Source organism: Symphodus melops, assembly GCF_947650265.1.
Source record: "Symphodus melops genome assembly, chromosome: 15".
NCBI classification, from domain to species: Eukaryota; Metazoa; Chordata; class Actinopteri; order Labriformes; family Labridae; genus Symphodus; species Symphodus melops.
The window spans coordinates 25,136,481-25,160,646 of record NC_136705.1 but is presented as its reverse complement, the minus strand read 5'-3'; the positions used below and the strand labels follow the sequence as shown (position 1 = coordinate 25,160,646).

General features: G+C 47.9%; 2 protein-coding genes across 5 annotated transcripts in view; one reads left to right on the top strand and one right to left on the bottom strand.

The window, feature by feature from the left end:
- Positions 1-2,097, bottom strand: part of LOC306835993 (uncharacterized protein) — a 114,951-nt gene extending 112,854 nt beyond the window's left edge. For all 3 annotated transcript variants that reach the window (XM_079362847.1, XM_079362846.1, XM_079362845.1), the window contains exon 1: positions 2,019-2,097. The gene's annotated coding sequence lies outside the window, so the exon portion shown is untranslated. The remainder of the gene's footprint in view (positions 1-2,018) is intronic.
- Positions 527-22,675, top strand: sptlc3 (serine palmitoyltransferase, long chain base subunit 3; the record flags this gene model as incomplete). 2 transcript variants are annotated; one of them, XM_079362834.1, is made up of 12 exons in its annotated part: positions 527-769; positions 2,539-2,730; positions 4,006-4,160; positions 5,127-5,275; positions 10,038-10,162; positions 12,510-12,603; positions 14,924-15,029; positions 17,017-17,236; positions 18,876-19,002; positions 21,009-21,144; positions 21,605-21,734; positions 21,807-22,675. In XM_079362834.1, the coding sequence occupies 12 exons, from the start codon at positions 665-667 to the stop codon at positions 21,918-21,920; spliced, it is 1,653 nt and encodes a 550-aa protein (XP_079218960.1). In that variant the 3' UTR covers positions 21,921-22,675. The 2 variants fall into 2 exon arrangements, with proteins under 2 accessions (XP_079218960.1, XP_079218961.1); XM_079362835.1 differs by lacking the exon at positions 527-769 and adding an exon at positions 1,713-1,730 and having other exon boundaries at positions 21,807-22,674.
- Positions 22,676-24,166: the final 1,491 nt, after the last annotated feature.

Below are 24,166 nucleotides of genomic sequence, written 5' to 3'. Positions count from 1 at the left end.
ACACACATGATGAAGAGGAGCGAGGACACTGATTTCACCTGAAGAGGAGGAGATGTGACCTTTGGTACACACAAGACTCATCATACTTAAAAACAACTATGATAAAAGATCTGAAGACAAAGCAGCTGCAACATGATTCAGATAATGAATCAAGTTGAGTCAGAAAACGGATCAATTCAAATTAAGGAAGTGAACAACCAGTGCACAGAGCTTAATTTAGTCTTTGAGTGAAACACTCAGAAGCCTGAGAGAGGAGATCAGAGCTGCAGTCAGCACCTTGTATTATTCATTGAAAATATTTTGCACTCTTTTCTTTTTTTTATTTTATCTGATCAATTATTTTACTTTCTAACTATGTTGTTTACAGGTGAAACACCTTCAATTGAAGTCATGTAATCAGAAAAGTACCAAACTGAAGGGTTAAATGAGTCAAGTGGACGTTTCTCACATAGCTATAAGTTGAATTTGAGGATGAAAGGGAACAGAGAGCTGTCACAGGTCGTTAAGAGAAGTGAGAGGTAAACACAGCGCAGGGGGCTGAACCGACAACAACAAGGAGGAAGTTACCTTCCCAAGTTGAGTCAAGCTCTCAGAGGGTGTGTGTGTGTGTGTGTGTGTGTGTGTCAGCTGACAGTCAAGACAGGAGACAGCTTCGTTCAGGAACATGGACAGAACTGCGACGAACGGACACTTAAAGGCTCACCTGAGCCACAATGGACTGAAATACGAAGGAATCAAGATAAACGGCTTCCACCACAACACGAGAGAGGTGAGAATGTCTGCAGCAACATGAAGTTAGTGTGACAGTCTGTTCTGCGCACCTGCGACGAGTCCTCAATCTGTGCAGCCTGCACGCTATGAAGGGGCTCACGTCCTAAAAGCTCACCTCAGTGACGTAGGCTTCTTACGCACAGACGCATCGGAACCGGCAGAACATCCTAGAATAAGTTAGATCCGTTTATTTAGGCAAACATTGAGCTTCACATGAAGCCCGTTTCCTCTTACTGTAGCTCTGATGGTCTTAATAGTGGTTTGGTTAACACGTGGTTGGTTAGTTACTCTGAAGAAATAGTAGAAGACATTTTAAGAAGATAAATAAACGGACAAACGACCCCGCCCTGACATTCTTGTTTTCTGTAAAAGCAGGTTTTCTTTTCCTCCCGGCGGATTAACGAAGGTGCAGTTTAACTGTTTGTTTTGGTACAATGCATCAAACAGTCGCAACCATTATACTACAACTAGTAATGGTTAACTGCATGTCGAGCTGTGAATCTGGAAGCATCTTTTTTCTTATTCTGTATCAAATGATGTCCTTATTTAGTCCATTAAAACGGCAACACCTCTTACTTATCCATCATTTTTAATGCTATTTAAATTCTCATCAGCCGGTTGTTTTATTATTCATTATTTTCTATGCTCTTTACAGTAGTTTGACCTGAAAGCGATTTACAAATAAATGTATTATTATTATTATTATTATGATGATTATTATCATATTATATTAGTCACTCCCTGTCACATGGCCTCTTCCTTGCGCTGCTGACAGCCAATCAAAAAGTCACTTTGGGTAAAAGACAGATAAATGTTAAAAATACTCACCATTCATTTTTCTGCACTGGTTTCATTCGGCAGCACTTTGCTGTTTAAAGATATTTCCTTAATCTTCATAGATTCTTCTTTTGATTCAGTCTTGAGTCACTAAATACGGACAAATGGCCGCCGGATGTGACGTAAGTGAAAGTGTAAAAATGCTAAGCTAGGCTGTGGCTAACTTGATCAAGCTCCGCTGATTGTTCAGTCAAGTGAATAATAGTAATATCTACCTTCACTGGGTTGAGACAAACGTCCGTTTTCTGATCAATTAATGCTAACTCCTGTGTGACGCCAGCACTTCCTGCTAGACCGCCAATTTTTCCTCAGATATGATTGTGTCATTTCCGGCCGCCATATTGAACTCTATATGATGTTATTTAAAATAGTAAAAATCCAGCTGTGCCAAAGATTTCTCTACAATTAACCTCACTAAAAATGACTCAGCAGGATGTTATCAGGAGGGAACTGGGTGGTGATGTTTAGCCGCCTGCCGTACCAAAATGCTCAATCAATGCATCTGATTTGTCCAATGGAATTGTCCTCTTCAAATAAACATTCAATAAAAAAAAAAAGCCAAAACATTTATTTCGCTGTACAACTTTAAACCGTCTACACGCCATCTAATCTCTAACCTCCATGCTCTGATTAACCTGCTGCATTCTGTTCATATTGTGATTCTGTTGAACTACATGACATTGATATAAAAGCATGAATGATGACACAAACTTTGCATCTGTAGGCCATCATGATGTGACCTTGCGTTTCATGAAAGGCACCCATAAATAAAATGTATTATTATCATTATCCTTTGAATTTAGGTTAATTGCTGTGTTGAATAAAATCTCTTATTTTGAATAAGAGCTGCTTTTATCCAAACGCCATTGTTTCCTCTCGTCTCTTCTGTAATGTAAGACAGCTCATGCGGTCTTTTTTCTTTTTGTACAGAAAAATGTCCCGGGGACCGGTGTCGCCTCCAGGCAGCACAGGCAGGAGTCCTTTGAGCAGGCGCCCATCTACGTGGCTGTCATGACATACGTGGGCTTTGGCATTGTCACACTCTTTGGCTACTTTCGAGACTTCCTCAGAGCTGTGGGCTTAGAGAAGTGCCATGTTGCCCAGGAAAGAGATGAACAGAAGGTAGGTAAAGCATGCAATCAGCATAAAGACAGAAGCAGACACACACATCCTGCTAACACACATGCACCGCACGGTTGCAGCATACATGCCCTGGGTGTCAACACATTATGTTCCCCCAGAATTGTTTCCATTTTTGCTCTTACTGTACGCTCTCTCTCTCTCTCTCTCGCTGCCTTCATCCTTCTTGTTCCTCTGCACTAGCGTTGCCATGGGTGAGACAGGACACCACAGAGAATTTCTCCTGAAGACCTAATTAAATCTCAGAGGATGCAAGTTCTGTCTTTGTAACTGTGCTTTAGATTCTAGTTAAGTCCTCAGCGCTTCCACATAAGAGCCGCTACTTTAACCACTGATTTGATTTTGAAACCTAAATGTCTTCAAGATTTGTCTTGTGTGGCTCAAATTAGAAAAAAATAGTGAAAGTTCCCTCTCCCTCTCTGTTGTGACTTATTTGGTTAGCTAACACTGGAGCCGTTTAGACTAATTGGAAGGCAGTTTGCTGTCTGTGTTGAAATAAAAGGAGGAAGAGGAAGAGCTTTACTCTGTGTGGCTTCTGTTGCAACGGATCGAACGAGGGAGGCTCATATAACGGTCAGGAATGCTACAGTCAAGGGATCGTTGTGAAATAATTGTTGTGAATCATAATGAAAACAAAGTGCGATCATGTTTCATTGTTTAGGCCGAGGTCTTTTTTTTAACAGTTATCTGATCATTATGGGGGGTTTTATCTCGCGCCTCCTTCAGACTGGGCAATTTTTCAATCTAATTCAAGTGCAGCCACACTGAGCGACACGGCTCCCATAATGTTGGTACGACACGCACGCACACTGCGATGAGGCACCTGCTGATGAATCATAGGCTGCAAGGCGAGTCAACACGCATTGCATTGGCGTCATCAGTGAGCATCAACCTGATCGAGCTGAGCTTGCAGAAAGTGAGATCTGGACACTGTGGCGTTCACAAAAATGAAATAGCGGAGGGATAGAACAATGTGGACACGGCCGTGGAGATGGAGTCCACATGTGGATGCTACGGTTACAAAGAGGGCTTGACAGATCTCCGCCCTCTCTGCTCTGTCGTTGCCTCTCTCACTCAGCACCACCACCACCAGCCTCCTGGGGGGTTCAAGATAACATCCCATCACTCCTCTAATCTCAACATGTAAAATAAATCTGCAAGGAGTGACGAGGTCGGAGCTTAGACGCCAAACACAAACTGTGTTCTGCTGCTTTGAAAGAAAAACAAACTGACTGAAATGTCTCTGTCGCCTCACAGGATTTTGTTCCACTGTACCAAGACTTTGAGAACTTTTATACACGGAACCTGTACATGAGGGTACGAGACAACTGGAATCGCCCCATCTGCAGCCTCCCCGGACCTGTGTTCGACCTGATGGAGAGAGTGTCCGATGACTACAACTGGACATTCAGGTACAGTGATGCCGTCGTTATTTAAAAAAGATGAGCACAGAGTGAAGAGTTTTAATTCATCTCATCACACGTCAGTAACACTCATCTCTTTTCTGGGGTCGGAAACCCTATCACAGATTTAATTGGCTCCTCTATGTGCTAATGTGAAAGCAAAGAGACTGAAGCAGGTCGGTTTATATGTCTTCAGCTGGGATAGGTCAGTCTTACATATTTGATTCTGAGTGGATGCCTGGGAGCAGCACAGCAGGGGTCAGGGAATATTTCATGAACAGATCTGTGGGGAGGAGAGCTGCTGTTATGAGTTGGGACCGGCTGGATTACATATTCAAAGAGGTTTAAAGTCACTGCATGGGAAAAGTCGATGATGGGTAAGTCGGCTCGTCTTTTGTGGTGAGTGGATGGAAAGGCAAGCGGAACGGTTTGGTTACGGTTTTGAGAAGTCAGAAAAATAGGTCAGCCAGTGAAGAGGTGCTGTTATTTTGAAGGTGATAATAATAGTGACCTTATTTATATGGCACTCATCTAAACAAGGTTATAAAGTGCTTTACAGAATCCAAAGAATTAAAAATGGGCGAGATGTAAAATTAGGAATTAGAGTTACGTGCCTTGATCTTGGATCATCTAATCCAGGTGGGATTACATTCTCACTCACATGTACCCAGAGAGCCGGCTCTCTGTGGGGCCGTGTGAAGACAAGGGGTAAATATTTGATGATACACTTAAAAAAAAAAAAGTCAAGAAAACAAGAAAAGCAAGTGTTGCTTCCACACGCAGTCACTTGTGTTTACCTCATATAAACATGCTTCTAATTACCTCTCATGAACAGAGCTCCCCCGACGGACCAGCTAGTTTGTGTTTTCCAATTACAGTTCATTAAATCTTGATTACTTTTATCGTGAGTAATCAGTTCTGTGCGTTGCATGGAATATGAACGTGATTCTTGTTTGTTTGTTTTCATGGCTGCAGGTTAACGGGGAAGACGTTGCACGACGTCATCAACGTGGGCTCTTACAACTACCTCGGCTTCGCGGAGAACAACGCTGATTTCCTGAAAACTGTGGCGGATAAAACCCAACAGTACGGGGTCGGGGTGTGCAGCACGAGGCAGGAAATAGGTGAGTCTGTGGTCAGTGTGCAAAAAGAGAAAACAAGTGGAAAGGTGGTTGTCCTAGTTTCATTAATGGCGCTGGTTTTATCGAAGCGCTCCTCAGGCTGCAGGAGCATACGCTGTGTGTTTTCATTTATTGCACTGTACTTGAGACTTCTTCTGTGTTTTAAAAGGCCCTGGAAATAAACCTCCGTCTCCCTCATCTCATATGCCATCATTTATGATCCTGCTCGTGAATTACACTGCCCGCTTGTTTAATTATCTTTCAGTGGCGGCACTGTTTCAATGAATTATTCAGCCTCAGTTGAATTATGTACCATTTGGGCATGAGATATTGAATCCAGGAGTGTTCTGAGGGGTGGAGGGGAAAATATATCATAGAGGAGTGTAACATCAGCCTGGACATGACGGTGTGATGGTTGAAGCAGTGTGTGTGTCTTCAGATGAATTTTAGCTGTGAAGCGGTTTGAGTGGTTGTTAGTATAGGTGGAGGATTAAGGGGGGGGGGCGGGGGCAGGAACACAGATAGTGACCATTCTGCATTCTCGTCACTACAAGCGAAACAAAAGCTTTTTTAGCTAACCGGATAGTTTCTCTCGTGGAGTCAGCAGGGTTAGACAGTTGGGGTGAAAGGACATCTATTCTGCTGCTCAAACAAACAGCAGCTGACTGAAGCCTCCAGGCAGACGTTGAAATGACGTCAGTATCAGATAAACCTCCCAACGCCGTCCCAGACAGACACCATTAATGGTGAAAGTGAGGATAAAATGATTTGAAATGAGCAACACATCGGCTCCTCTGCCGTGAGAAAAGCTGACTCTATAATATTGCTGCCATCGATATCTGGAGCTCAAATCTACGCGGTCAAGATGAGCTGGAAACGCTGTGGTTTCCACTTCCCCTGCTTCCTCTAACCAAAGCGCACATTCAACTGACTTATAAAACGTCCAGCTCAGGTGGGTTCACTGCTCTGATATACACGTCACCACATTAGTCAACAAAGCTGTCAGTCATGGCGTTACGCCGCTTTTTGTAGCATAAAATAACAAATTAAATCTTCTGAATGATAAGATCTTACCACACTGTCTGAAACAGGAAGGATGCATTTTCATCTTATTCTGATTTTATCATAGAGGAGGTGGCTCTTGTTATTTCCTGTCTCATCCAGATGTTCTGCTTCACTTCTGTGGATTACCTGAGAATGTATTCAGTGGAGGTCGGACAGTTTTTATCTTGACAGTGTTGTTTATATTCTATCACGCGGTACCGCCTACAAATTCCCTCTAAAAGGCTCGAAAAGACGACATGACCACAAACCTCAAAATGTCACACATCTTCATTCCAATCTCAGCAAACCTCCTTTCACATTCACACCGTACACTGGGCTGCGTTCCTGACAGAGACCTGCTGCTGTGAGAGTCTGAAACATCCTGTTACAAAGAAGAATCCCTCTCAGATGGGTGACAGATTAAAACCTCCACAGGTGAACTTCATGTACAAACAGTCGTGCACCAATCACAGCGAGTCAACCCCCCCCCCCCCCCCCCCCCCCCGTCGGCTCGAGGTGACGTCTCCTGATGAAATCCTGCTGCGTTCTCACATCAGCTCGCTCTGATGGGCCGGATGGAGAAAGTCCAGATCAAATCAGCTGACCCAGAAAACTTCAGTGTAAAGCGTGAGCGCAGTCCGTCTGTTAGACCATCCCTTTTATGCTGCAATAAAACTGTTCAAAGCGATAAGAAGGCCGTCCTGGTTTGATAAAAGAGATCAGGGTCAGGTGACTTGAGTTGTGCAGGAAGGAGGTTCCAGCCGTCGGGGCTTACGAGAGAAAGAACGAGCTCCATCTTTGATTAAGCCAGAGTGAAAATATAAGTCACACACCAGGATGTGTCAGCGGGTCTTTAGAGCTAAATGCAGATAAAAACACGAAAGCAAACCTTGATAACTTTCCTGATCCTGCTCCAGCTGCACATGTTCCGTCATAGCTACGCCGTGGCGTTGACGTCAGATGGTCAGTCGTACGTGTTTATTAGTCAAACCTCCTCCCCGCTGACAGTAGTGAAGTTTGCTTTGAAAGCTGTTTGTTTTTTTGCTTCTGTCGGTGATGTTTAGTTTACAGCTCCTCTGACGCCACTCGGCTGTAAATCTGTCTGAGAGCGGGAGAGGCTGACACACGTGCTCGCGGCGGCGGCGGCCGGCTTCTCTGCAGAGCGTGCATTATATCAGCAGGTTTGAGGTAGGAATGAAAAAAGACGATGAGATCGAAGTTTTACGTACGCAAGAGCAGAAAAAAACAAGCCCTCCTCTCGCACACACTCCTCTGTACGATCCATTATTCATCCACCTGATTTATTCAGATGTTTATTTCTCTTTCAAACTGGGACTGTTTGTAATCTGTGTTTCAGCCCGACTCGCTCAGAGGGCGAAGGAATAACAAGCATGTCTCCCATGAGGCCTTATTAAGCATCAATTATTAAAGCGCCCAGGATCTGTTATCATCATCGCCACTCTTTAAGTTCACTCACAGTTATTGTTTCATGCAATAGTTAACTGGATGTGTTCACAGATACTTTTACTAATAATATATAAATAAATACTCTTTTCGCTCTGAGATCCTCCAAAGATCCAAATTAGAGACTTGTGATGTTTTTCAAATGTTTCCTGTCTTCTCTCCTTCCATCGTCTGCTGAGGAATTCTGTGAAAACAAAGAATTATTGTCATAACACAAATGTACATTCACCTGAAGTGCACAGAGTAAGATGGATGAAACCAAGTTTGCATCGAAACTCTAAAAGGCTATTCGCTAACAGGGCGACTGTGGCTCAGTGGAAGGTCGAGGGTTCAATCCTCAGCTCCTGCAGCAACATGTCCGATATGCCCTTGAGCAAGACACTTCACCCTAAGTTGTTCCTGCTGGTCACGTCTTACACCTACACGTTCACACACTGAGGGTCGAGGCTGCAGGAGCTGGGGATCGAACCCCCGACCATCTGGTTACGAGCGTCAGCCGCAGCATTTTTTTTGGTGAATGGTGAAGATTTCATGGGATATTTTCAAATGTTGTAAAATGATTTTTTATTAAAGCGACTCTGAAATCAGAGTGAGAGAGAGACAGTACGAGTTACAGGTCGGATTCAAACCCGGGGCGCCCGTTTTGAGGACTGTAGCCTCCGTATGGGAGCATCCAACTGACAGCGTTCAAAGTGTTTTATAAAATATCTTTTATCATTTTTTTGTGTTAAATATTTTTGCAGTTGACCTTCAGGGCCACCGTAGCACAGACGGTGTAAAAGCAGATACAAAGTGCAGCGAGCGCACGCCCTGAGAACAAACAGACGAGTGAAACATTCACCCAGCGCTCTTAGTGGAAAGCTCAGCCTGCAATCATTAACGTACAGAAAATCACATATTGATGCCAAGCATTCCCTGATAAATGATCAATTACCCGGAGACACCGTGCGCAACCAACACGCCCAAATCACTAGTGAGAAAGTCCGAGCTGAAATGTTCTGTGATAGACGGAGACTCCAGCTGAGAAAAAGAAAAGATGAATCAGAGACGTCGCTCTAAAACCGGCTGTCTCAGTTTGAGATGATCACGCTGAACAGATGTCCTCTTTGGGCTTCTGTACTTTCCAGTCTTGGGTGTTACTGATACAGCTTTGTGTTTTCCGTCATAAAGCGGTGAAGATTGTGAAGGTGAGCGTGGTTATTCAGCGAGGACGGCTGACGCAGGTTTAATGAGATGCATGGAGATAAGACAGCCCAGGTGTCACCTTACCTCACCTGAGTGGGCAGACACGTCGAGCAGCCTCACGAGGTCAGCATACCAAGGAGGAGCGGGGGGGGGGGGGGGCTTCTCTACATTATAGTTTTATACACATGAGTCAATACTCATTCCTGCAACATTCAGCGTGTTTGGACTTTGTAAGGACGCCGCTCTCTGCTTACACTGACTTGTATTGATTATGACAGCAGTGTTAAGGATCCTGTTTACAGGTTTATAAAGTTGAAGCATCGTTTGAGTTAAAAGAAGCCTAATGGATCTTTTTATAGAGCTAAACCTGCAGGGCCTTCGGATGAGACCCGCCCCTTTAAAGGCTCTCTGCAAACTGCAGTACCCACTTTAAACACTAGGTGTCAAGGAGCTAGTGCACAGTGTTTAAGTGTCGAGATATCTCACCTAGTATCGCACAGTAACAAGTTTAATATCAGTTTTGCACAAGTGTTTTTTATTGAACGTTTGTCTGTGTCTATGATGTAAAACATTTTTCAGATCCAGCTCTAATAAAACACTATATTTAATTTTCTCTTTCTTCCTCTCTCCTCGTACAGGAGAGAGGAAGAAGAGTAATTATAAGAGTAATCCTTCTTGTTATCCGCTGACCACAGGGCAGCCCTAAAGAGATGGCCCACTTTCTATTACACAAAATAAAGACACACCACATCAGGTGACAGATGAAAATCTCATCCTTTTTCTTAAATGAATTTTTGGTCCCCAGCTGTCACACGGGGCAATAAACAAACAGTCCCAAAAATGTGCCCCACAACACTCTCAGCCCCCGCAGGACAGTAAATCACAGGTTTAGCACATTTTAGAGTCTCTCTAAATCCCCATGCATGTCTGGCTGTTACACATTTATCAGGCAGATCTTGTGATTGGATGAGAAAGTAGAAAAGGCTGAGAGACTGAAGGATGAAGCAGAGGAGCCAGCAGCTGCAGCGGCTGCCTCAGGGTGTCTGATTTGTTTGAGCTTTGTTTCTTGCAGGTAACCTGAGAATCCACGAAGAGCTGGAGCAGCTTGTGGCCGAGTTCGTCGGCGTGGAGTCCTCCATGACTTTTGGGATGGGTTTCGCCACCAACTCCATGAACATTCCTGCACTCGTTGGAAAGGTCCGTGATTTTACACGTTGTTGTCAAGCTGCCCCCCCCCCCCCCCCCCCCCCCCCCCCCCCCCCCCCGCAGGGAGATCTGCACTCCGAAAACTGACCCAAATAAAATGCAGCATCGCCTCTGAGCAACTTCAGACAACTTGAGCTGCACTGATTTCACACACTTTACATGCAGCAGCCTGTCTCTCCTCAGTCTGTCTCTCCTCAGTCTGTCTCTCCTCAGTCTGTCTCTGCTCAGCCTGTCTCTGCTCAGTCTGTCTCTGCTCAGTCTGTCTCTGCTCAGCCTGTCTCTGCTCAGCCTGTCTCTCCTCAGCCTGTCTCTGCTCAGCCTGTCTCTGCTCAGTCTGTCTCTGCTCAGTCTGTCTCTCCTCAGCCTGTCTCTGCTCAGTCTGTCTCTCCTCAGCCTGTCTCTGCTCAGTCTGTCTCTGCTCAGTCTGTCTCTGCTCAGTCTGTCTCTGCTCAGTCTGTCTCTCCTCAGCCTGTCTCTCCTCAGCCTGTCTCTCCTCAGCCTGTCTCTCCTCAGCCTGTCTCTGCTCAGCCTGTCTCTCCTCAGTCTGTCTCTGCTCAGTCTGTCTCTCCTCAGCCTGTCTCTCCTCAGCCTGTCTCTCCTCAGCCTGTCTCTGCTCAGCCTGTCTCTGCTCAGCCTGTCTCTCCTCAGCCTGTCTCTGCTCAGTCTGTCTCTCCTCAGCCTGTCTCTCCTCAGCCTGTCTCTCCTCAGCCTGTCTCTGCTCAGCCTGTCTCTGCTCAGCCTGTCTCTCCTCAGCCTGTCTCTGCTCAGTCTGTCTCTCCTCAGCCTGTCTCTCCTCAGCCTGTCTCTCCTCAGCCTGTCTCTGCTCAGCCTGTCTCTGCTCAGCCTGTCTCTGCTCAGCCTGTCTCTGCTCAGTCTGTCTCTGCTCAGTCTGTCTCTCCTCAGCCTGTCTCTCCTCAGCCTGTCTCTGCTCAGCCTGTCTCTGCTCAGCCTGTCTCTCCTCAGCCTGTCGCTGCTCAGTCTGTCCCTAGGAGAGGGTTGGCAGTGGGGTTTGACCCCTGACCCCTGCAGGGTCAGTGTGGGGGCTGCAGCCATAGGGGGAGCTGCTGCACCTCTTGGTCTGCATAAACGCCCCGTTCTCATCGCTTAAACAGTCAGCCTCCGCCTCCTCCTGTCCAGTCACATCACAGATATTCATGCTGTGTGTTGCCCCCGGTAACCCGTGGCTGTCTGTGTGAGACAGGCCGGGGTTTGGGTAATCATCCCCCTGAGTGGTGCTCTTAACAAAAACCTGCCCCGTCTTGTCAATGTGTCTGAGAGCAGTCATGCCCAGAGCCGCGTCCTCTCGGCTACTGTTATGTTTAATTATCATTTTAATTAATGGGGGTCGGCGGGGACTTGTTCACAGCTGAGTTTAGTTAATTTAGGCCATACGCAAGAAAGGAACAAAAGCTTGGCTAATGAGATTAATTTCTGCTGTGCTGTGAAAATGACACCCAAATACAGGAAGTGTGTTTAGATTAACCAGGTGATACCAGTCGATCTGTGCCTGTGGTGATGAACTTCTACATGCAATTCAAGACAGGCAGAAACAGGCTGGACAGAAACAGGCTGTGCAGAAACAGGCTGTACAGAAACAGGCTTTACAGAAACAGGCTTTACAGAAACAGGCTGTACAGAAACAGGCTGGACAGAAACAGGCTGGACAGAAACAGGCTGGACAGAAACAGGCTCTGCAGGGACTGGCCTCTGCTCTGTGCAGGCAGAGCTACATTAGAGTGACAGCTGCTGGTAGACCAGGGACCAGAGCAGCTTGACCCCAGGCCAGACTGGGAGTATCTGTCACTGAGCAATGTCAACAAACCCCTCTACAGGAGTTCACTCTGACTAATGCAGTCAAATGCTCCGAGCTTCTGTTTTAAATATGCTAATGTTTCAGAGAGAATTTCTTGGAATGGCTGAATTAATTTGCATGTTGATTTGTGTGGAAGCACGATACTCTCCGTTCTGAACACTGTGACGTGAAAAAGTGAAGAATCACAACAACATTTGTAATCCACCATGAGACGGTATAAACACACACAGTGGACAGTGATTAGGATGCAGGCGGGACAAGGGAAGGGTGCTGGCATGTAATTGGTTTCTATAAATGCTGTAATATCAGCTCAGTGACTGTCCCGTCTATTAAAGGCTAAAGGAACAAAAAGTGAAATAAAACATCTTCAGTCCTGACCCGGCGGTTCAGAACGACTTCTTCGAGGCGGCCGTGGATTGGCGAGGTCTTCGAAACCCTCGAAGCATCAAAGAAGAGGCTTTTAAAAGATGTTCTCAGATTATTGCACGACCAACAAATGTCTTCTCTCTCTCTTTTCATTCTCAGGGTTGTTTGATTCTGAGTGATGAGCTCAATCACACGTCGCTCATCCTTGGGGCCAGGCTGTCGGGGGCGACGATCCGGGTGTTCAAACACAACAGTGAGTCCACTAACACACATCATGTTTGTGCTGCCTGGCAGCCACGCCTTGTTGTTTCTCGTCTGGGCGATGCCACTCGAGCGTTGTTGATGTGTTTTTGCCAGAGATTGTCTGCTGATGCCGTTTGAATTTGTTTGTTCAGCACGTTCTCCTCACTTCAAGCATTTTTTTTCTTCTTCCAAACTGTTGCTGCTGTGAGACACCAGCACTTTGTGCGCGGTGCAGGATTTGCCTCTGGGAAGACCTACTTAAAATTCAGTGTTTACAGCAGCGAATGTAAAAAGAGCTTTAATGAAACGGGTTCAGTTCACAGTCACGACCGTGTTTTATCCATCAGCAGCACAAAGAGAAGCGCTCTATTTAAATGAAAATGTCCTCTTACTTAAACCATCTGTTCACTATTAAACAGTCAGATGACGTGTTGTGAGTAGGTGATAATATGAAGCGTCCATGATACGGCGTGCAGCGTGCTCTCCTTGCACGCCTCTTTCAAATGTGTCCTGACAGGAACAAGCCCAGTCCTCCGGCATGTCCCAGGAGCCCGTCTGAAGACACACAGCCCTCAGGCCCCTGAGCGTCTGACCCCTCCCCTCCGCCATAAACCCACTCTGTTATTAGTGAAGGCCACTTCAACAAAGCACGAGGGATTGTGTTTAACCTTTGTTTGAACAGGAGCGCTGCCTGTTAAATGTAAAGTATGGGAGATAAAGGAGCGCTCGCCGCAGACACGTTTACATCAAAGAACAAACAGCAGACAACAAACAATGAATTAACATGTTGCAGAAGCAGGACGCGGCCAATCACGATCAAGGTCGCTGGGGGCTGGAGTCCATCCCAGCTGTCATTGGAGGAGAGGCGGGGTCACATCCTGGACTGGTCACCTGTCAATCAGAGCCGACATGTAGAGACAGACTCACACCTGCAGAGTCGGCAGGTAACCAGCGTGTGATTGGACTGAAGCCGGGGAGAACATGCAGACTCCAGACGGGGATTCAAACCAGCAACCTCCTCCTCACTGAGAGGGGACGGCAGCGCCATGCAGTCATTGTTTTTATTCTCCACTCACAAAATAATCTGGTTTATTGAAAGTCTGCAGCACACACTGAGATTACGGAGGAAACCTTTAAACAGGAAGTGAAGTCAACACGTTCAGTATTCACTGTTGCAGCCTGACTCTGAGTTTCTGCTGTTTGTCTTCTTTGACATAGATGTGGTTTCATAGCGGAGAGCAGCAGAACCGGTTTGTGTGGTGTGTCGCTGTCAGGCTTGTTTGTTGGAATATTTGAAATAAGTGGAGAAAGGGGACACTCCTTCTGAAGGTTCCTCTTCTGTCAGACGCTCTCAGCTCGTGGCCTTTGTGCCGCCGCCGGGCCAATGAAGACATCAGGACGTGTGACGGGCTGCAGCACGCCGAGCTGAGTCACCCAGGAGCTCATATCAGACAAATCAGTCCTTAACTGTGAATCTCTTCCTCGTTCCTGTCTGTGTGCACAGGCCCCGCCCCTCCCTCACTCACACACACACACACACGCACACACACACGCACACACACACGCACACACACACACTGTGCTGAACGTCATCGTGTGCCTTTGTTTACAAACATCAGCTGTTCTTACCTGATGTGATACCGTTACATCACCATGCTGGTTTTCGGGTGTCTATATTTGGGGGGGGGGGGGGGGCTGCTCAGTCTGTAGGGACTTTGGTTGGGAACCAGAGAGTTGACAGTTAATGTCTCAATAAGGACCAAAGAGAGGTGGCCGAGTACAGTTGGGCGTGACGTCTCTGTAGAAACATGACGGGGGGGTTAAAAAAGGATGTGGTTTCAGGTTTCAGGTCTCAGGTTTCAGGTCTCCTTCACGTGGACTCTTTAGACGCACATGAAGGAGACCTGATGATCCCTGACTCTTCAGAGAACCTGGTCCTGTGCTGATGGAGCGATATGGATCATGTTGGACAGATTTGTCAGCAGCTGTGACTTGGTCTTTTTAAATTGAATTTTCCTCCCACAGCTCAACACTGCCATCTGCTGGATGAGGCACAAAAGTGTCCTTTTTCACTTCCCCTGAAACCAGGGACGAACATCTTTGATCCATAATCACAATCTGTGCACACAGCTCGGCTCAATCTGAAACTCTTTCATACTTTCTACTTCTCTGAAGATTCACTCTGAGCATCAATCACTGACTGTTTGTGTAAATATGAACATGGAGACTAAATCTGTTTATACTCGACTAAAGATTACATCTCTTTCTCCACTGTGTGTGTGTGTGTGTGTGTGTGTGTCTGTGTGTGTGTGTGTGTGTGTGTGTGTCAGACATGCACAGTCTGGAGAAGATGCTACGGGAAGCGGTGGTCTCAGGTCAGCCTCGGACCCACAGACCCTGGAAGAAGATCCTCATCATGGTGGAAGGCATCTATAGGTCAGCCCTGTTTACACACACACACACACACACACACACACACACACACACACACACACACACACACACACACACACACACACACACCTCTCTGTAAGTCGTGCTTCCAGGTGGTCTCTAGCAGAGTTATGCAGAGACGGACTCGGGTAGAAACCTCACTGTAAACTGAGTGCAGCACTTCCTCTAATGCTCTTTTCCTATCTGCCCTTGAATAATAGGCTGTGTGTGTGTGTGTGTGTGTGTGGTTGGGTAGCGTTTGATTACTGCAGAAAGGAGAAAGGTATTGTGAGTCTTAGTGACCCTCTCCATCTGCTCATTAGCTCCAGATTGAGGCCAAATGGAGCCACAGAGATCGACTGTTTATCGCTCCTCTCGCTCTGCCGGACACATCTGAGCAAGATCACATGTTCACACATGATCCCTGATGTGTGGGACCTGCAGCTTTGACACCATTTAAAGGAGCAGTCTGTCACTCTCCCCCTAGTGTTTAAAATGAGTACTGCAGTCTAAACTTTAATCATCACAGAGAGCTGGCTCCGCCCCTCCTCTCACACAGCTCTGCATGTGGTGGACACTGTAGCTTCAGTGTTTAGCTAGCTCTGCATGTGGTGGACACTGTAGCTTCAGTGTTTAGCCAGCTCTGCATGTGGTGGACACTGTAGCTTCAGTGTTTAGCCAGCTCTGCATGTGGTGGACACTGTAGCTTCAGTGTTTAGCCAGCTCTGCATGTGGTGGACACTGTAGCTTCAGTGTTTAGCCAGCTCTCCATGTGTTGGACACTGTAGCTTCAGTGTTTAGCCAGCTCTGCATGTAGAGACACTGTAGCTTCAGTGTTTAGCCAGCTCTGCATGTGGTGGACACTGTAGCTTCAGTGTTTAGCCAGCTCTGCATGTAGAGACACTGTAGCTTCAGTGTTTAGCCAGCTCTGCATGTGGTGGACACTGTAGCTTCAGTGTTTAGTCAGCTCTGCATGTGGTGGACACTGTAGCTTCAGTGTTTAGCCAGCTCTGCATGTGGTGGACACTGTAGCTTCAGTGTTTAGCCAGCTCTCCATGTGTTGGACACTGTAGCTTCAGTGTTTAGCCAGCTCTGCATGTAGAGACACTGTAGCTTCAGTGTTTAGCCAGCTCTGCATGTGATGGACACTGTAGCTTCAGTGTTTAGCCAGCTCTGCATGTAGAGACACTGTAGCTTCAGTGTTTAGCCAGCTCTGCATGTAGAGACACTGTAGCTTCAGTGTTTAGCCAGCTCTGCATGGGTCTGTAAAGCTTTCTGCGTTCTAACCTCTCTCCATGTTTCATCTCCAACATTGATCCTAGTTTGAGCAGCTTTCTGCTGCTGGAGCTTATTAGAAACATGCAGAGGCTTTTTAGCTCGGGTACAATCACTTCTATCTGAAGCAGTTCCACTGCCCGCTTCCATCGCTGCAACACCTGTTCACCTGATAACTGCTCTCATATCTGGCAAACCCAGGGGCGTCCAAAACGGCTGTGTGTGTGTGTGTGTGTGTGTGTGTGTGTGGGGGGGGGGGGGGGTTACTTAAGTTATTCATCGTTCTTGCTGCTGAGTTAAGAGCTCACCATCGCTCGCCATCAGAGCGCCTGTATCACTAAAGGTCGGGCTCAGACGCTTTAGTTACGGCACAGAGGACTAATGCTTCCTCCGTCACATCAAACGGCTTGGGATGAAGAGAGAGCATGCTTAAGTTACATCCTGGGCCCTCTTTGATGTCCGGTCTAACACGGGTCCTGGTCTAGCTCAGCGTGGGCAGGGATCGGATGTATGCAGTGAGTCCGGAGCCTTAAAAGGTTTGCATGAGATAAGAGAGAGGTGGGAGGCGAGCAGGAGAGATTCTTCTTCTCTGCTTTATCAGATGTGCGTGAGCGCTGCAGAGGACGCAGCGAGGTCACGGTCAGATTCTGTGTGCTCAGATACGTGTTTTCTAACGGCGTGTGTTTTCTAACGCCGTGTGTTTCTGCCTCCTCAGCATGGAGGGCTCAGTGGTGCGACTTCCTGAGATCGTGGCTCTGAAGAAGAAGTATAAAGCCTACCTGTACCTGGACGAGGCCCACAGCATCGGAGCGGTGGGACGATCGGGGAGGGGCGTGACCGAGCTGTTTGGCGTGAACCCGGCGGACGTGGACGTGATGATGGGAACCTTCACCAAGAGCTTTGGAGCGGCAGGAGGCTACATCGGAGGGAAAAAGGTGCCCGCTTCCTTCTCTCTGTTTTGTTTCTCCCTCGTCAGCAATTTTCCAACTCTTAAAGGAAAGGAAGGAAAAAAGAGAAGTGAGTGTTCCCACACATGCAGCGCTGCAGGAGGGGCCCAGTGTGAGTGTGTGAATGATGACTCCACCTTTGAGCCTTGATGATAATAAAACATTTCATCTGAAACACGTCCAGGTGCTTCGGATTCATCGTCTTTATTTAAAACATAAACATCCAGATATTTCTGTTTTCATCACATCGTTATATTTATTCTCGGTCCGTCACCTCTCTCTCACCCGCTCACGTGTCCCACAAATGTTCCCCGCCTGTGACTCCTTTCTAATCTCCACTCCATTAAAAAGAGCTCGTTGGTTCATAACCACGCCGCTCTGCTGGCAGTTGATTAGAAAGCTCCGGAGGAAACGGCCATGCTGCTCGAATTAGGCGCTCGCACAGGGACCCTTCCTGCCGTCGCCCTCGCGCGGGCTCGGCCATAATCAGAAGGTAACGCTGGCACAGGGCCAGCCCCTTCTTGTGGCGGGCGTCGGAACTGCGCTCCAGCTTGAACAGGACGACTTTAACAAGCGTGATGAAGGAGGAGCAGTGCGCCTGGTTCCACAGCTGGCTGCAGTAAAGAGAAAGCCTTTAGATTCAACCTATTTGTTGTTGTGGTGAAATCCCCCAAATCCTACATAAGACCCAGCAGATGTGTTGTGGAACACAGTCATGTTATAGCTATTTTATGAGAGTAGCAGAGTGAACACGCGGCAGGTCTCAGGTTTGATTCATTAACCCTTCGCTCTGAGCCGCCTTTATTAAACACGTCCTCTGTGGCGTTTAAGCCCTGCGTCTCCTCATCAGTACTGTGGCCAACATGCGGCGAAGGAAGCGCGCGGAGCCGTCAGTGCTCGCCGCAGACGTGAGATGGATTTCGGACACGTTTGTCTTAACTGGTTTATCTGAAATCCTCCGAGGCCCTAAAGCGGTGAAATCCCTCCGCCTTAAACTAAAACAGATGTCAGGTTGTTTCAGGGTTCTTATCCGACGTTTGAGCATTTCCCCTTAAAACCCCTTCTCCTCTTAAGTGTGTGTGTGTGTGTGTGTGTGTGTGTGTGTGTGAGTGAGGAAGCCGCAGCCGCCGCCCAGTGGGGAGGACAGATGGCGGTGAGTGGAAATGGTGGCCAGACAGCATCTCCGGCTACGTGTCATCACCCTGCAGCCGCTGGCCACCGCTCAGCCACTGAGCAGCAGCCCATCACAGCTCCAGGCCCGACCTCAGACCTCTCTCACACACTCACACACACACACACACACACACACACACACACACACACTTCCATCCTGCTCCTCTCTTATAAACCACAGAATGAATCTCCTGCTGACATTTAGGAGCTCAGATTGTGCGCTGGCTGTTTCTCTCACCGTGAGTGAAGAAGGCCTTTCTCTCCAAGCAGCCCGAGGCATCACTCCCACTCTGTGTGCACACGTCAACCTCTGAGTCAGGAGATGAACCGGGTCAGAACAGATGCAGAACCATGCTTCCTATAACAAACATGTGGGCTCTGCACAAATCTCCGGATGTGTTCAGAAAGATGTTTTTCACCTGACTCTGATGATCTGTGTGTTCCTCTCCTGCAGGAGCTGGTCGACTACCTGCGCTGCCACTCACACAGCTCCGTGTACGCCTCGGCCATGTCTCCTCCCATCACAGAGCAGATCATGCGCGCCATGAAGTGCATCATGGGAAGAGACGGCAGCACAGTGGGTGAGTGTCTGACAGCGGCTCCGTCGACCCTGATGCTCTGCAGAGTGAAACATGTGATGTCTGGCTGTTCTGAGCGTTTTTACACCTTCCTATGATTTTTATGGAAACGATAACAAACCAAATCCAGAGGACCGAACCGACGTTAGCATGAGGCGTGAGTCCAGAGCTGCAGGGAAGACAAACAGCTGCCCTGTCAGAAAATGTGGAAACTATTAAAGGGGTCTGCAGAAGTACGAAGGGGGGGGGGTTCTCTTTGTGCTTTAATGGCATCAGACACAAAGTAATGACAGGAGCAGTCGTCCTCCGTCAGCTGCTGCAGTTTGGTAGGAGTCGTGATGGAAAGAGGTCGAGCGTGCTGTTGGACTCGACGTCGGAGGCAGCCGCTCACTGGGGGTCGAGTATCAATGTGGGGGGGGGGGGTTGGTTTGGACCTCCTTGGTGGAGGATCTCTCCTTTCTCTCTCAGCGTCTGTCTGCAGGGTGGACGAGCTCATTCTCGTCCTCCTGCTGGCTTCCTTCTCCCAGCGTTCAGGCTCTTCCTTGGACCCTCTCCTTCCACGTTGTCCTGTGAGCAGGCTTAGACTGGAGGACTTGCTCTGACAGGGCGAGAGTCAGTGATCTGCTCAGAGGAGTCGTGTGTTTGCTCAGAGAGTCGCCCAAGACTTTTCTCGACCTATTCCTGGATCCAGCACGGCTGACAGATGTGCGTCAGATTTTTCCTTTAGATTCACAGCTCAGACATGAGAGCTAAGATCAGCCAGCCTCTGACCTTTAAACAGAAGATCTCCTGAAGCCCTGTGTCCTCTATGAGGTTTATTATATGTAACTTCCTCCTCTGACTCTGAACCAGGCATGCTTTGGATCTGACGTAGCTGTTGTGGAAGAATCCGTCCTGACGTGTCTCTCCAGGGAACGAGCAAACAGCTCCAGCGTCGGTCACAAAGCTCTTAGCAGAAACTCCAGTCTTGTCTTAATTCCACTTTCTTCAAATCCTCCTCCGCCTCCTCTCCTGGTCTTTCTTGTTGATGTTGAATTTCACACGTTAAAGCAAACACGTCTGAAAGAAGAAAAGCTGAGTGACAGGAAGCTGCACACATTCTCACCTCCTCTGATGTGTGTGTGCGCCTGGCAGCAGCGCTCTGACCTCCGGGCCTCCTATCTTAGCACAGAGAGGAACAATTTACAAAATGGGTTCTGTGCATTTTGGCAGAAGCCTGAGAGTTGCCCCCCCCCTCCCCCGTTGCCCCCCCCCCTCTGTGGAGATAAAGGGATTTAAAACACAGTCTAACATCCCCCTGAAAGAACTGCCAATCTGTTCCCAGGTAATCAGAGAGAAACAGAGCCGTGCCAAACTGTGCTGCAGCCGAGCGGCCCAGAGATGCACATCCTGGAGAAACGGGGGGGGGTCAGCAGGACGGGCTGCACATGCTGACTGGGATGCATTAACCTGAAACACAGGAGAGGCTTAAGCATTATTTGTATGCTTTTTCCGTCGTGGCTTTGCTCCGGTGGTTTTAAAATCCATCGTATACAGTTTGCGATCCCTCATTTGGCAGCGTGTGTGTGTGTGTGTGTGTGTGTGTGTGTGTGTGTGTGTGTGTGTGTGTGTGTGTGTGTGTGTGTGTGTGTGTGTGTGTGTGTGTGTGTGTGTGTGTGTGTGTGTGTGTGTGTGTGTGTGTGTGTGTGTGTGTGTGTGTGTGTGTGTGTGTGTGTGTGTGTGTGTGTGTGTGACGCCGCCAGACGCACAAAACTGAACCATCTGCTGCTGCAGCTGTAATGGCGAGGCTGGGGCGGCCCAGATGGAGGCGCAGGACTGAGGCAGAGAAGGTTTGAGAGGAGGAGAAAGAAAAAGATTTTACTCTGCAGTGAGTCGAGACAGGGTCGATGTCCTCGACCGTCCGCCCTCCCTCTCCTCCTGTCTCTCATCAGCTGTTCGCTCCAGTGTGTGTGTGTGTGTGTGTGTGTTCAACTCATGCTCATCTGCCTGTGTCCTTGGCTTAAACGCAGGCATCAGACGGGTCCGCCAACTGGCCGAGAACACCCGATACTTCAGGGCCCGGCTGAAGGAGATGGGCTTCATCATCTACGGCGACGACGACTCCCCGGTGGTTCCCATTCTGCTCTACATGCCCGGGAAAGTGGTGTGAGTACACGAGGAGAAAAGCCCCTTCACTGTGACTGTCAGGTGGTCTACTCACACAGCTACACACACCTGTTGTGTCAGAGTGGACCATCCAGCAGAAGATGCATAAACCTGAATATACGATCACGTTTCATTGATGTCGAATTTCACTCGTCTTGTCCAAACGCCGACTTCTGGTGTTTAAACATGAAGTCGACTGCAGTTCCTGCAGTGTCCACTAGAGGCTGGCTGCAGCAGCACTGGAAGTCACATACACACCCATTCAAAAAGCCTGTCTTTACAACATGAACATGTTTACAGCCTGGACCTCGTGTCCGTCTGATCCTCACAGTCTGTCCACACGCATGTGGTGGCTCGTTTTTAAAACCCGTAAAGATTTCTAAGTCGTCTCGTGTGAAGTTTCGTTCTGCTCCCTGGACTTCACCGTTTCTTTAAAGCTTGTCTTTGTGTCGCTCTGCAGGGCTTTCTCTCGTGAGATGCTGGCGAGGAAAATTGGCGTGGTCGTGGTTGGCTTTCCTGCCACTCCCATCACAGAGGCCCGAGCTCGCTTCTGTCTGTCTGCAGCACACACTAAAGCCGTGCTGGACCAGGTACACCATGATCGCACACGGAGGCTATTTCAAAATGTGAACGATGCCAAACGTGTTCTCCTCCGCCCTCAGGTGCTGCACCATCTGAACCAGGTGGGCGACACCCTCTGCCTGAAGTTCTCCCGGCGGCAGTACCCGTCCTGGGCCGACCTCCAGAGTGAGAAGGACTCTGAGCCCAGCAGCTGATGTCACCTCCCTGTGATTCACAGAGTCAAACCCTGGAGCGTGAGCGTGCACGCCGCAGCAGAGCACGGGGACAAACGGCGTGCGTCACAGCAGAGGAGGGGCCACGTGTCGGGCTGCTGCTTGTTCTGAAACCTGCACCGCCTCTGACTGTGCTGCTGAATATTTGTGAACTCGTACAAGAATCGCCCGACACTCTTAAACTCAAGTCCTTAAATGATCCCATATATTTGATATTAACCCTTTCTATGTTGAACACGATGCGTTCAGGTTCCTCTGCACGACGTTTCAGTGAGCCGACTCGTCAGTCTTTAAACTCGTCTACGTTGACACACTGGAACCTTTTTATCGAAGCGAACGTTTTTAAAGACTGACGAGACGTTCATAGAAAGTCACGCACACGCCTCTTTTGTTTCCGCTTCATGAAGGGTTTTTATTCTTAATTCAAAATGGCCGCCGTCTTTAGAAGTGTTCCCCCTCTGCTGCTTTATGAACTAAGGAGTCTGCAGATTTCTATTGTGGTTTGTTTCTTAATAAAACACAGAAACTGGAAGGAAAGCTTCATGAATGTGTGAAAGTTCAAACATCCTGTTTGTTAAAAACGTCACCAAGCGTTCGACGGTTACGTTTTCATGAAGACGTAAGTATGAGCACTGGAGCTCTGCGGAGGCCCTGACACACCAAACCCGTGGAGACGAAGACCGACTTGAACGCACCGCAAAGACTCCCGCCGACGGCCAACCACCGTGAAGAACAGCCGACGTCGAAGGAAGAGTGGCGTGCAGAAGATAGAAGTGTTGCATCATAAGGAACAATCAGTGTGACGTCCTCAGAGTGTAAATCAAAACCTCGCCATAACGAACCCGTCCTCCAGCAGTCGCCGCTCTGACACGCCGTCACACGTGAACGACCCCCACGAACAACCACAAAGGTGTCACGGCTTGTTCTGTGGTGAGACTGTTCCAATTCACCCAGTCTGAACAGCTTGGTTGTTGATGTTTTAAAGACCTGCTGTTCTCACACACACACACACACACACACACACACACACACACAGACACACACACAGACACACACACAGACACACAGACACACACACACACACACACACACACACACACACACACACACACACACACACACACACACACACACACACACACACACACACACACACACACACACACAACAGTCGTGAAGGTAAGCACGCCGAGTATGCAGCACCTGAGCCAACAGAAACCTCACCTAGCAATTAGTGCTGCCCTGTGAATTCTGGCGGTCTGGGGTAATCATTCGATGAACACAGGAAGGATTAAACGTGGATGATAAATGTGTCAGATCGGTCGAGTCGACACTTGTTCGCCCTCGGGACGTTCGCATGTTTGTGTGTTTTCCTCCCCGTAAACAGCGATAACATTTCACAAGTTGGATTTGAATCAAAATAAGCAGCAGAGAGGAGAAACATGCACGCTGCAGAAAGCCTGTATACACGCATATAGAACATCTGGCTCCTATAGCAGGAACAATAGAAAACAGTTTGGATAATCCTCAGCTCATTGATGTCATACCAAAGTATTGCTCCATAAAGATGTGGAGGAGACGGGGGGAGGTGGCCTCAAGTGTAGGGGGGTGCAAGGCCGTTCCTCGGCTTGTCTGTTATTCATTTGTTTACTTTCACCTTTAGTCTAAATGTGAACCTTGTTAAATTCATGCAGGAGACAGATGTGTGCAAAGAGAAACGCCAAAGCACGAATTCATTCTCAAACCTCGAACACATCTTATTGACCTTTAGAAAGAAAAGTCACTGAGATTAAAACTGTTTACCATACACATAGAAAAATACACGCTGAGGCATTAAAGGACCAATCACGATGTTTGTCAGGGTCATCCACAAACATCATTTAACTTCCTCTTAAAAGCGTCCAACCAGAGAAGTCTGCAGACTTTCAGTTCATTTTGTTTCCTGTGAATATTATGAATGAAAACGAAACTGTGATAACGCTCAGAGACATTATTAAAGGACCAATCAGAGAGCTGCTCTCTTCCTGTGTGATCATGAAGGAAACCTGCTGTGTTGAAGCTTCTCTGACAACAATGCAGCAGCCAGTATGTCCTCCTTCTAACTTTAGATTCTGCTCCTGAATGCTCTGGATCTGATTGGACCAGAGAAGGTAGGGGCCTCAAGTGGCCATTTGATCCAAACTTAGAAATCAAACATATAGAGACGACGGTATTAGAAGTGACTGTCA